This window comes from Rattus rattus, chromosome 14 (genome assembly GCF_011064425.1).
Source record: "Rattus rattus isolate New Zealand chromosome 14, Rrattus_CSIRO_v1, whole genome shotgun sequence".
Taxonomy (NCBI): domain Eukaryota; kingdom Metazoa; phylum Chordata; class Mammalia; order Rodentia; family Muridae; genus Rattus; species Rattus rattus.
In genome coordinates, this window is record NC_046167.1 from 78,639,157 (window position 1) to 78,651,255 (window position 12,099).

The following is a 12,099-nucleotide window of genomic DNA, read 5'->3' on the forward strand; positions in this document are numbered from 1 at the left end:
AGCTGTATGCTTGAAGAGGAAAAAGTCCTTTTGTTTCTTACTGATTTTTTTTTTTCATGAGAGGGTTTCTGTGTAGTCCTGGCTCTCCTGGAGCTCCCTTTGTAGATCAGGCTGTACTTTTTTTTTTCTTTTTTTCTTTTTTTCTTTTTTTCAGAGCTGGGGACCGAATCCAGGGCCTTGCCCTTGCTAGGCAAGTGCTCTACCACTGAGCTAAATCCCCAACCCCCAGGCTGTACTTTTAACTCAGAGATCTGTCTGTCTCTGCCTCCCAAGTGCTGGAATTAAAGGCTTTTGCAGTGAGAAAATATATCTTTTTGCTTTGGATGATTAGATTAACATTAATCAAGAAAATTAATACATTATTTGTTCATAGATTAAATATGTGGAATTATATATTCATATACTACTAGCTACAAGGTAACATAATATATGTAAATAAAACCATTCTTTTATTCATAGAAATAGCAAAAAATCTTATTTATTGATTATATAAATGAAAGCAAATTCCTGGATATAAAATGTTGAGAAATATTATTTATTTTTTCTTTAAGAATACTAGTTAATGTTCATACCTAGACAGGTACTATATATGAAGGATTTAAAGACAGTAAGATAAGTTTGCTTTTGGGTTGAAAACAAGTGGTTTATTCTGACTGTAGATAAATGGGAAATGAAAAGTGAGTTTCTACTTGAAAGTTAGTCACTGTTTCCCTGTCTCTACCCACCTGTGAAGGTCGAGTTTGCTCAGGGTCTCAGGGAGTCCTGCGGATCTTAGGTGAGTGAGTGAGTGAGTGAGTGAGTGAGTGACACTTGCACTCGCTCTCCAGTCAGGGCTGCAGACTGTGGGGACAGCATGGATTACTGACATGTCTTTTCTGTATGAGGTGTGCTTACTTCCTCTCAGAGGTGCTGGTGGACGCTTGCTCTGCTTCGTAGTCTCTTGGCCTACAGAGTAGCGTGGGCAGCGCTGTGCACAGGGCCCGTCGATAAGGAGTGTGAGCCTGTGTCACAGTCTAGTCTGTGCTGGTGGTTCATCCTGCCGTCATGTCAACCTCGGAACAGCTCCAGCTCCTTTTACATTTCAGGTTGTCTGTCTGTTTCTGAGCTTCTTACCACCCCCTCTTCATGGCAGAATTAGTGTATGTCAGCCAGTGGTAGCTGCTGTGTTGCTGCCATCTGTATTACACATAAATGTTTTCAATTTAGTTTCCTTGAGTTTTCCTTTAGAGCAGGAGAATAGGGATAGTGTGGAGAGCACCAGGAGTGTTTATTTTTTTGAGTTTTCCCTGATGAGTCTGAGTACCCTGTTGAGATTGACTCTCACCAGACAACAGGGACAGTACCGGTGATAACCTATACCAAATTGGTAAGATTAAATTGAATATAAACTACTGATGGTCACTCGGTAATGATAAGTAACACTATTTTGGGACATTTATTGTATAAAATATATTCTGTAACTTCTTTGGTGTTTTTATACTAATGCCATGTTTTATCATTTCAGAATGATGATATTGAAACAGATATTAATAAATTAAGACCCCAGCAAGTACCAGGACGAACAATAGAAGAACTAAAAATGTATGAGCACCTTTTCCCTGAGCTTGTTGATGATTTTCAGGTATAAATGCAGAACACTTGGCCTTACCTAGTTCTATAAAAAGTTCGTTTTTTTTCTCCTTTATGCACAAGTTGCCATCTCTCATCTCTGAAAAGAATAGCTCTTGTCCTTGTTTACAATGGTGGCGAGTTGTTGTGCTGACCACAGGGAAGGAGAGGGGCGGGCTTTGCCTTTCACAGTCGCTTTGGTTCAGAACTTTGACTTGCTCCTTCTGTCTCGTCTCACAGTAAGATTGTATTATAAAATCATGCTGTGGTCCCCTGAGCTGTTTTACCTTTAAGTAGTGAGGGGATGGCACTGCAGCTTTCCTCCTGTCCCTCCTAGGCTACTTTGTAACCCCAGCAGCAGTCAGGACAGCTGGGGAGCCCTGCAGGGACCATGGAGTCAATGTAGCATTTCCTGTTCTCACCCACTGAGCTGTAGTTATTCAGCCGTGATGCACCTGTGGACTGCCTTGCTGGCAGTGAGTACGTGTAGGTTTTTGTTCTCACTCCTTTGGACACTGTTGGATTCTTAAGCCTGAGAAACTCCTCAGGACTCTAAAGTGTAGGCGTGGCTGAGCATGGCGGCACACACTACACACTTCTAATCTCACTCAGCACAGGGAAGTAGGGCCCAGGCGGGTCTCACTGAGTTCAGAGGCTGCTTGGTTTTTGTAGTGAGCTCCAGGGTAGTCAGCCTGTCTCAGAGCAAAAACAAAACAAAAACCCAGAAAGCGTGTGGGCTGGCTAATCTCTCAGGTTAAGGAGGTTTTGCTTTAAACCCAGAAAGCGTGTGGGCTAGCTAATCTCTCAGATGAAGGAGGTTTTGCTTTAAACTTTGCAGCTCTCCAGATCCCATGTCCTTCATTACAATTGATTAAGGAAAAAGACTGTGTAAGAGACAGAAATGAGGAATATTTGCCAGTTTTTCGTGTTTGTCTTTGGGAGTAAATTTGGGAGCCTGTGTTAGCATTCTAAGCTCTGCCCCACAGTTTATAGTGCCTGACACTATAAAAGGGGCTGCTTGCCCCCCACCCTCTTCTCCTACCCTCTCCCCCTCTGTCCCTTCCCTCCCCACTCCCCAGCCCCCTTCTCTCCACATGCTCATGGCTGGCCTCTCCTCTTCTGTTCCTCTTCCACACCTCACCCCCACTACCCTCTTAACTCCCCTCCCCATGCCCTGAACAAACTCTGTTCTGTACAGCTGGTTCCCTCAGGGGGAAAGGATGTCTCAGCGTAGGCCCGCTGAGGCACCCCCTTTCCTCAGACATCACCACACCTCCATAGAACATCATCCCTCCATCTCTTTAGCTCTTTATAAACACAACATTGGTGCTAAAACCCAGGATATATCCTTTCTTTATCTTTTTATAAACACTTCACCTTGGAGTACAGTGACAGACGACCTCTCTTTCCTCATGCCCTGCACTTCCTGTAAGTTTGAAGTTCATTGGAACTTTGAAACTAAGAGTGCTGGAAGGAGCTCAGGGGCAGGGAAAAGATAGATGGGCTGGGATGGGGGAGGCCAATGGGGCAGAGGGGAGGAGAGGAGCTGGGAAGAGGCATTTGGGGAGGAGTGTGGAGTGGGTAACCTTTTCTTCCATTTACCCTAGAACAGCTGTTGAGTTACTCTTTTTGATGTGTTTGGTTTCATTTGAACTATTTGAAGATAAATACTTTGTAAATTAAGGCAGTTGAGTAATGTTGCAGTAGTTTTTGGTGGGAATTGCTTAGCATATATGACTTTACCTGTTTCCCTATAATTTTATGCATGTAGGAATATATAATGTTATACAACCTATGACTTTGATATGGGAATACAATAGAGTAATTTTATAAGAGATGTCAAGGTTAGGGTGGTTCTCATCCTGTGGGCCTTGGTCCCTGTGGGGGTCAAATATCAGACATCCTGCATATCAGATACTTACATTACAGTTCACAGGAGTAGCAAAATTAGAGTTTGTAGTAGCAGTGAAAACAGTTCTATGGTTGGGATCACCACAGCATGAGGAGCTGTATTAAAGAGTCAGAGTACTAACAAGGTAGACAACAACTGAGTTAGATTCTCTTTATTTTCCAAGCCACTTCTCCCTTTCAAATCATGATTCACGGCTGTCCTTAGATTCCCTTGTCCTAATCATAGTCTGACAGTCCCTGAACAGCCTCATGGTGCAGACAGGTGGCTAACTTGGTTTGGTTACTTCTGTAGCACAATTCGTTCCATTTGGGGTCTGAGTAAGTGTAGCCATGGTCAGACAGTAAGGACAATGGCTCTGAGGAGCTGGGGACTTGTCTGCTTCAGGTGTTAGTTAGGCCATGCAGGGTGTGCACCAGTGAGTACTGTGCTTTGCCAGGAAGTTAGAGGCTGTTGGTCGGTTATTTTAGTGCTGTATGGATCGGGAAAGAGCACACTTTTTACCTGTGCTTGACTGTCTTCCCCATTTAAATTTCAGAGGAATGCAGTGCAATATCTTTTAAATACTTTGTCCCTGTTTTGAAATATATGCCTGAACAGTAGTAAGAACTACTTAATGATATATTATTGAGGATTATAAAAGTTTATTGGTTCTATTAGTATATAGTGTTTGAAAGCAGTTTATCTTTTATTTTATTGATTGCATTTTATTTAACCTTTGTTTGGTTCTTGGTGAATGACACACATGCGTTTCAGTCCCACTCATCTCCCCCTCCCCCCCGCATCTGCCCTCTGCCCTTGCAACCTCCCCCAAAAGAAAGGAAATCTCACCGTGGATACCGTGGTGTGTTACACAGTAAGCCCTTTTGCCCAACAGTTTTACTTGCAGATGATTATTGCAGTGACTCATTGGTCTGGTTTGAGGCCTCTGGCTTCTGCTACTCTATCACAGGGACGCCCCTCAGATATCCTGTTGTTGCCATGTGTCACAGAGATCCTGCAGCCTTGGGTCTACAGGACTGGCCTCGTCACATGCTCCAGCAGTTCACAGAGGGGGTTGATGTGGGAGTGAGCCAGCTCCGTCCTGGAGCTGGGCCTGGGCAGCACTGAGTTGTTCAGCCCGTCAGCTCTCCTGTGCCCATGCCACCAGGGCCACCTCTCCCACTTTGCCCAGGGGAGGTGTGAGACCAGCTCTCTGCCTGCTGCAGTCAGCAAGGGGAGGAGCTGGCTCTTCAGAGCCACCAGGGCAGGTTGTACTGTGCTGCCCAGGGGAGGTGTAGGTCGGTCGCCCTCCCAAGTGCTGTGCTGGTGAGGGGCAGGGCCAGCTCACCTGCTCTCATGCCTACCCAGGCAAGGGGTGGTTTTCAAAGGATTTACTCAAGCATCATGAATCAGTTCCTGCCATGTCAGATGACACTAAGCATATGTGAAATTAGTCGCTTTCGGTATTAACCATTGACATGCATGACAACTAGATGTGTCTGCATCCTGAGCACCATGTGCTTCAGCCCAGATGTGTAAGTCTGCTCATTCAGTTGCTGGGTGGAGGTCAAGTGAATGTCATTTCTAGGCAGCATGTGAAAGGTGAAGTTTGCAGGGCAGAGAGGATTGAGCTCAGGCCCTCATACCTGCAGAGCAGGCATTCTGTTGTCCAACTGCCTCTCAGCCTTGCTCTATCTACCCATCCATCCGTCTGTCCATCCATCCATCCATCCACCCATCCATCCATCCACCCATCCATTTATCTTTCTATCCATCTAACGTGTCTGAGTGTTTTACCTGAATGTATGTGTGTGCACCATATCCAACCTGGAGCCCATGGAGATCAGAAAAAGGTCTTAGGTTTCTGATGCAGCTTATGAAATAAATGTGATCTTATTTTTATTGTATTTTAATACTGCCAGATAACAGATTAAATTAATTTGTTTTAAACAGGACTATGAATTAATCTCTAAAGAACCCAAACCTTTTGTGTTTGAGGGGAAAGTTCGGGGCCCGATTGTAGTTCCCACAGCTGGAGAGGAAGTGCCTGGGAATTCAGGTAATGTAAGGAAAGGAGCTGCAGTGAAGGAGAAAGCGAGTCCTAAAGGAGAGGAAGTCAAGGAAGATGGCAAGGGCCATGACAAAACACCGCCGTGGCAGCTGGGTGGCCAGAACAGAGTGGCCACTTCAGCCCACAGCTTCAACAACGATCTTGTGAAGGCCTTAGACCGAATCACACTACAGAATATCCCTTCACAAGTAGCCTCGGGCTTGACTGCAGGAATGAAGAAGGACTATGGTCTCCCTCTCACTGTCCTCTCATGCACGAAAGCGTGTCCTCATGTGGCTAAGTGTACAAGTACCCTTTTTGAAGGGCGGACAGTACATCTTGGTAAGCTGTGTTGTACTGGAGTTGAAGCTGAAGATGATGAAGATTTTGAGTCCCACTCATCAGCAGAGCAGGTCTCCTCTGTTGAAGCCTCTGATGGACCACCAACACTGCATGACCCAGACCTCTACATCGAGATTGTGAAAAATACAAAGTCTGTTCCCGAGTACTCAGAGGTGGCCTATCCTGATTATTTTGGACACATTCCACCTCCCTTCAAAGAGCCTATTTTAGAAAGGCCCTATGGTGTACAAAGGTGAGTCAGTCACAGACTTCCTCCTCCTCCCAAGAAGGACCATCGTCTAAGTATAAAGGGATACTGCAGATTCTCTCTGTTCATGTGTTAGGATGCTTTGTGTTGCTTTGAGACTGTCCATGTTGTGTCTGGAAAATGCTGTGTGATTACCGTACTTTGGGCTTGTTATATGTATAGCAAGAAAAGGAAAAGAGGGGTTGGGGATTTAGCTCAGTGGTAGAGCGCTTGCCTAGGAAGCGCAAGGCCCTGGGTTCGATCCCCAGTTCCGAAAAAAAAACCAAAAAAGAAAAGGAAAAGAACATAGAGCAAATAGCAGATAACAGGCATCAGATCAGGCGTTTACAATACCCAATGGCAACGTCCAGAGAAGCCCTGTGGAAGCAGTGAGCCATAGGACCAGGTTAGAGCCTCGGCAGTGTCCTCCTCTGTCACCTTGGGCATTCTGCATCTTGGGACAACCAGCTGTGACCTGATGGAAATGTTCCCGTAGCCGCTTGTCAAGGGCGCTGAGTTTACTGCCCTTGGGCTCTTTGCCAAACTCCTTTTCCTTGCCCCAGGACAGGGATCTCTGAGGGCACTGGAGAGAAACCTGCTTGAGCCTGAGGCAAGGGGCTACTTAGCCTCTTCCTCTGTTGGCCCTCAGCAAGCGCAGCACACACAGGGTCTCTGATGTAGCTGCAGCTTTACTTCATTGACCCCGATGCAGTGTGGAGACCTAGTGCGGAGTGCCTAAAGACAGGAAGGATTGTTGGATGATGTTTGAGCATATATGTTTTGACTTGGTTAGATATGGTTTTAAAATGGGATATAAGCGAAGCATAGGATCTGTTACTTTGTTTGAAGATTTAGCTTGAAATGCGGAGTGAGAATCTGGTATTTGTAACAGCACTTAAGTGAGGTGATAGTTAGTGCCAAAGATAGACAGAGACTGTTGGTGTACCAGTCAGTGTGCATGGAGTGTGCACTAAGTGAGGTGATAGTTAGTGCCAAAGATAGACAGAGACTGTTGGTGCACCAGTCAGTGTGCACTGAGCACAGCGCAGGCCTGTACAAGTCTGTGCCTGAGCTGCCTTTGGTGACTTTTTCGTGACTTTACTTTTGTTTTATGTGCATTGGTGTTTCCTCTGCATGTATGTCTGTGTGAGGACATCAGATCCTTTGGAACTAGAGTTACAGACAGTTATTCGCTGCTATGTGGTGCTGGGAATCGAACCTAGGTCCTCTGAAAGAACACCCAGCCAGCTCTCTGGCCCCTTTTGTTGACTCTTTAACAATGATTCCCATCAGTTTTGACACACTCTCGTTACAAGTACACTTTGTACTGAGAGGAGACCTTGCCATTGGCCTCTGTGCATCTGAGAGTGCAAGCATCTTCAAGCCACAGCTGTGCGTCTGCCGTAGCATCTGGACCACTTAATGCGTCCCTGGACAACTTAGTGGCTTTTCTCAGCAGCAACAGAACTGTGCACAGAACTCCTATGGCTTTCAGAGCCCAAAATAGACACTGCCCTTCTTATTTATAGGAAATGTTTGTTGACCCTGATAGTTAGGTGGTCTTAATTGAGACTTTAAAGTTTCACATCATGTCAGAAAATACCAAATGTGGGTAGCTAACAGTTGTTTCTGAAGTTCCAAGAAATGCTTGTTTCTTGAAACGCATTGAGGACATTGACTTTAGTTTCTCATGTTGGCTGCCATGTCTCTTTTAACCTGTTTTGATTGAGTGATGGATGTTTTGTGATTAATTGGTCAGTGTCATTCCCTGTTTGAATCTAGGAACGTGACGAATGAAAGGGGTCAAGTCAGGGAGGATTTACTGTCCTGTCACTTTGAGGAAAAGGGCACAGCCCTTTCCTTTGCAACACCTTAGTAATCTGGGCACGATGGTGTGCACAGCAGGGCCTAGCTACCCCGGAGGCTGAACCATTCTGGCCTGGGAGCATAGTGAGACCCATGCTTAAGAACCTTATCCTGTTATCCTGCCGAGTTAGTGTTGTTTAGAGTTCTGTTGTATGGTTGTCTTTATCCTAATCTTTTTAAAAACAAAGTTCAGTATAGAATAAATCAATTCAGGGGGTTGGGGATTTGGCTCAGTGGTAGAGCGCTTGCCTAACAAGCTCAAGGCCCTGGGTTCGGTCCCCAGCTCCGAGAAAAAAAAAAGAATAAATCAATTCTGTTAAAGACTCTGATGCAATTGCTCAAGAGTCAGATGTGCTGGCCGCTCATGTCTTTCATCCCAGCTCTCAAGAGACAGAGGCAGGGGGACCTCTGTGAGTTCTAGGACAGTCTAGTCTACAGAATGAGTTCCAGGAAAGTCTGTCATGAAAAAATAAAAAAAGCAAAGCAGGAAGACTGCTGTTCATGTTTTCTCAGTGTAGATGATGAGGTCACATAAACTCACATTGGCAGGTGTCTTAGGGTTTTCACTGCTGTAACAAAACATCGTGACCAGGAAGCAGCCCGGGGAGGAAAGGGTTTATTCAGCTCACACCTCCAGGTCACTGTTCATCACCACGGGAAGTCAGGACAGGGACTCACACTGGGCAGGAATGTGGGGGCTGGAGCTGATGCAGAGGCCATGGAGGAGCGCTTGCTCAGCCTGCTTTCTCACAGCACCGAGGCCCACCAGCCCAGGGCAAGCACAGCTCACAGTGGGCTGGGCCCTCTCCCCTTGATCACTAATTGAGAAAATGCCTAGACATCAGGATCTCATGGAGGCATTTCCTCGACGGAGGGCTCTTCCTTTCTGTGACTCTAGCTTGCGCCAAGTTGACGGGGAAAACCAGCCAGTACGGATTCAGCTCATTTTATCAGCAAAGGAACAGACAGGCATGAGCACTCCTCATGCAGACTTCTTCCCTTTTTCCTGTGAGGCTTTACGGGCCTCCCAGGCTGTTCCTGGGGCAACCGTGTGGCAGAGGGGGCAGAAGGCAGGAGGCCAGGCCCAGCTGAGGCCCTTGCTGCTGCCAGCTTTAGAGAGCAGGGACACCATTGCCTTCAGCCGGGTGCTCTCTGATGACACCCCCACCCCCGCCCCCACCCCCACTCCCGCCCCGCCCCCGCCCCGCCCCCGCCATTCTCCCCAGACTCCTACTCAGATGGTCCTGGTTAAACCAAACCAGACCTTAATTGTTGAAACTGTGTGATGGCAGATACTGTCCACCTGACAGGGTCTGGGATCTCTTGGCAGGTGAGGAGATAGTTTAATGGCCAAAGCACTTGCTTTGGAAATTTGAGAACTGGAGTTGAGATCCCTGGCACAAACAGAAAAGCTGGGTTGGGTGGTGGCTGGCTTGTACTCAATACTCGGGAGGAAGAGACCAGAGAACCTAGAGCAAGCTGGCTAGCTGGACTAGGCCTATTACTGAACTTTGGTTCCCTGAGAGACCCCTGCCTCAGTGAGTAAGGTGGGAGGGCATGGAGGAAGGTTCCCGGCTGTCAGCTTTGGGACTCTTCCCAGATTCAGATCCATGGGCAGGGGCATTTGCATGCACACCTCTCCAGCCACACCACCTCCTCCCCCCAGTAGAATCACCTAGGAGATAACTGCTCAGGAGGGATTAGGTAGATTTGGTTAGCCTCTGGGCTTGCCTGTGAGGGATGATGTCCTGGGCTGAGTGAAAGGGCAGAGCTGATGCTGCCTGTCCCAACCGCAGGTGCAGTGCCCACCACCTCCCCTTCCTGCCGCCATGCTCTTCCTGTCAGGGTGCCATAGCCCTGAACCTCACTAAGCCACACTCAGCCCATCCTTCTTTCCTTAAGCTGTTTCACTCCCACAAGAGAAAGAGTGACCAGCCAACACACTGCCCCCTTCCTTTACAGACTGTTTTGCATGCGCTGGGTTATTTTTGTATAGAATAAAGTGAAAAGTATATTGTGTTTAGGGGGTATATAAAGAAAATTTTACCTTCCACTTTTCTCATGATGTGTTAGTGTATCTTTTATGTTTAACTGTCAGACCTTCTAATACTTTGTTAATAATGCCAAGGTCTTTCTTCATTTAGGATGAGTTCTTTGCATACATAGAATTTAAGGTTGTATTGTTGTTACAGCTTTCTGTCATCGACAGATGTCTGTGGTCAACAACAGATATGGAGAAAAGGCTCATCCTTGTGTGTTTTCAGAGGTCTGAGTCTGCAGCTAATTGGCTGTGCTGTGGGGCCCATGAGAAGGCAGAACAGAGCGGTAGGGAGTTTGGGTAGAGCAAAGCCGTTGGCCTCCTGGTGCCAGGGGACAGGAGCTGAAAGGGGGCAGAGGGAAGGAGTGCAGCTCCGAGGATCCTCTTTAGATGTCCCCAGTGACCTGGCTTCCTTCCTGTAGGCCTTACCTCCCAGCGGTCCTCCAGCCTCTGCGTGGCTGCACAGAGACTATGACGTTGTTAACATTCTTCAGGTGTAGAAGAGCAACTTCACGTAGTTTCAGATTTTCTCAGCTAAGAGTCTTGAAGTTTGGGGTTCAGTATATTTCTGACATTTTATTGCAACCATTTTGGCAAGCTTCTTCATGCTGCTCTTCATAGATTTGTAACCGTAGTTCTACTCTCTACTGTTTGAAGTCACATCAGCACATGCTGTGGAGCTCATTATAGGCACTGGAGAGATGGGTCAGTGGTTAGAGCATATGCTCTTGCAAAGGCTCCAACCTCAGTTCCCAGCACCTGTATCTGGGGGTTTACAAGCACCTGTCACACACACACACACACACACACACACACACACACACACACACACACACACACACACAGAGAGAGAGAGAGAGAGGACAAGGCTGTCTGAGAGAGAGAGAGAGAGAGAGAGAGAGAGAGAGAGAGAGAGAGAGAGAGAGAGATTTGAGAGGTAGCATTCCATTAATGCCATCAGGACTTGGTGGCCAGTTGGCTGTGATTGGCATCTGCCCTGACGTCTGAGTTCTGCCCCAGCTGTACCTGGTATTTCCCAGCTCTCCAACCTCCCCTCTTCCCAACACAGGAAGGAGATTCTGCAGAACATTCAGGCCAACTGCCAGTTGGATTCTTGGGGTAAATTTCTAAGTAGGTAGGATTTGAAATCTTGTTGTAACGCTCTGGTTTTATCCGACCTCCAACAGTGTGGCGAGTATGCACACAGGATGGCTTGCCTGATGGTCTGACTGCTCTCTGAAGAGAAAGGCCTAATAGACACTCTAAGCTGGCTTCCCTCTGCTCTTCACAAGGTTTCGCTGTGGCTGTCCTTCCTGTGCTCAGTCTAAAGCTCGAGTCTCGATATGCTGATTTTGATTTGGGTTATGTTGTGCTAATTTTTTGTATACAAGTAAGGGAATGAGTATTTTTATTTTACACTCTTATTATTTTATCCCTTTCCATGCCAGACCTAAACTCGGGAGAAAATTGTGCCTTGGTATCAGAGGCAGGTAGTAGTGAATTTCGTTAAGTTTGTCTTTTATGATTTCAGGACAAAAATTGCCCAAGATATCGAGAGGCTGATACACCAGAATGATATCATTGACCGGGTGGTGTATGACTTAGATAACCCTAAGTGAGTCTGATTTCTAAACCTTTTTATTCATACGTCTGTGTTTACTAGTGTTATTTCTAAAGGATAAAGTAGTTCTCTATGATATCTTCCCATCCTTACTGTTGTGTTCGGATACTTTACAGGCAGGGTGTGATCGTCATAAATCGTGTTTATTTAAAGATATCTAGGCGTTTGGTTGTGGGTGATTTAAAGGTTGTAAGCTGGTACTGTGGTTTCGGAAGAGTGGACCTACCTCCTGAACAGTGTGGGTTTCACAAGGAAGGCTGGCCTCAGCTGGCCTTGGCTGGCCTTGGCTGCCCTTCGCCGTCCCAGTGCCTTCTGAGCCACTGCAGTTCCCCCGCCTTTCACCTGCCAGGCCCCTGGCTACTTTGCCTAGCACTGGTAGCATGTGTGAGGAACACAACTTAAAACTATTCAGTAAGAAGTTCTGTCAGCTTTCCAT

The 12,099-nt window shown here is 46.6% G+C and overlaps 1 protein-coding gene across 4 annotated transcripts in view; it reads left to right on the plus strand.

Annotated features, from left to right (window-relative positions):
- The window catches only part of Agtpbp1 (ATP/GTP binding protein 1), a 118,099-nt gene that overhangs the window by 58,236 nt on the left and 47,764 nt on the right, over positions 1-12,099 (plus strand). For all 4 annotated transcript variants that reach the window (XM_032885005.1, XM_032885002.1, XM_032885003.1 and 1 more), the window contains 3 exons: positions 1,505-1,621; positions 5,453-6,144; positions 11,574-11,657. In XM_032885005.1, the coding sequence (XP_032740896.1) occupies positions 1,505-1,621; positions 5,453-6,144; positions 11,574-11,657 (893 nt within the window). The remainder of the gene's footprint in view (positions 1-1,504; positions 1,622-5,452; positions 6,145-11,573; positions 11,658-12,099) is intronic.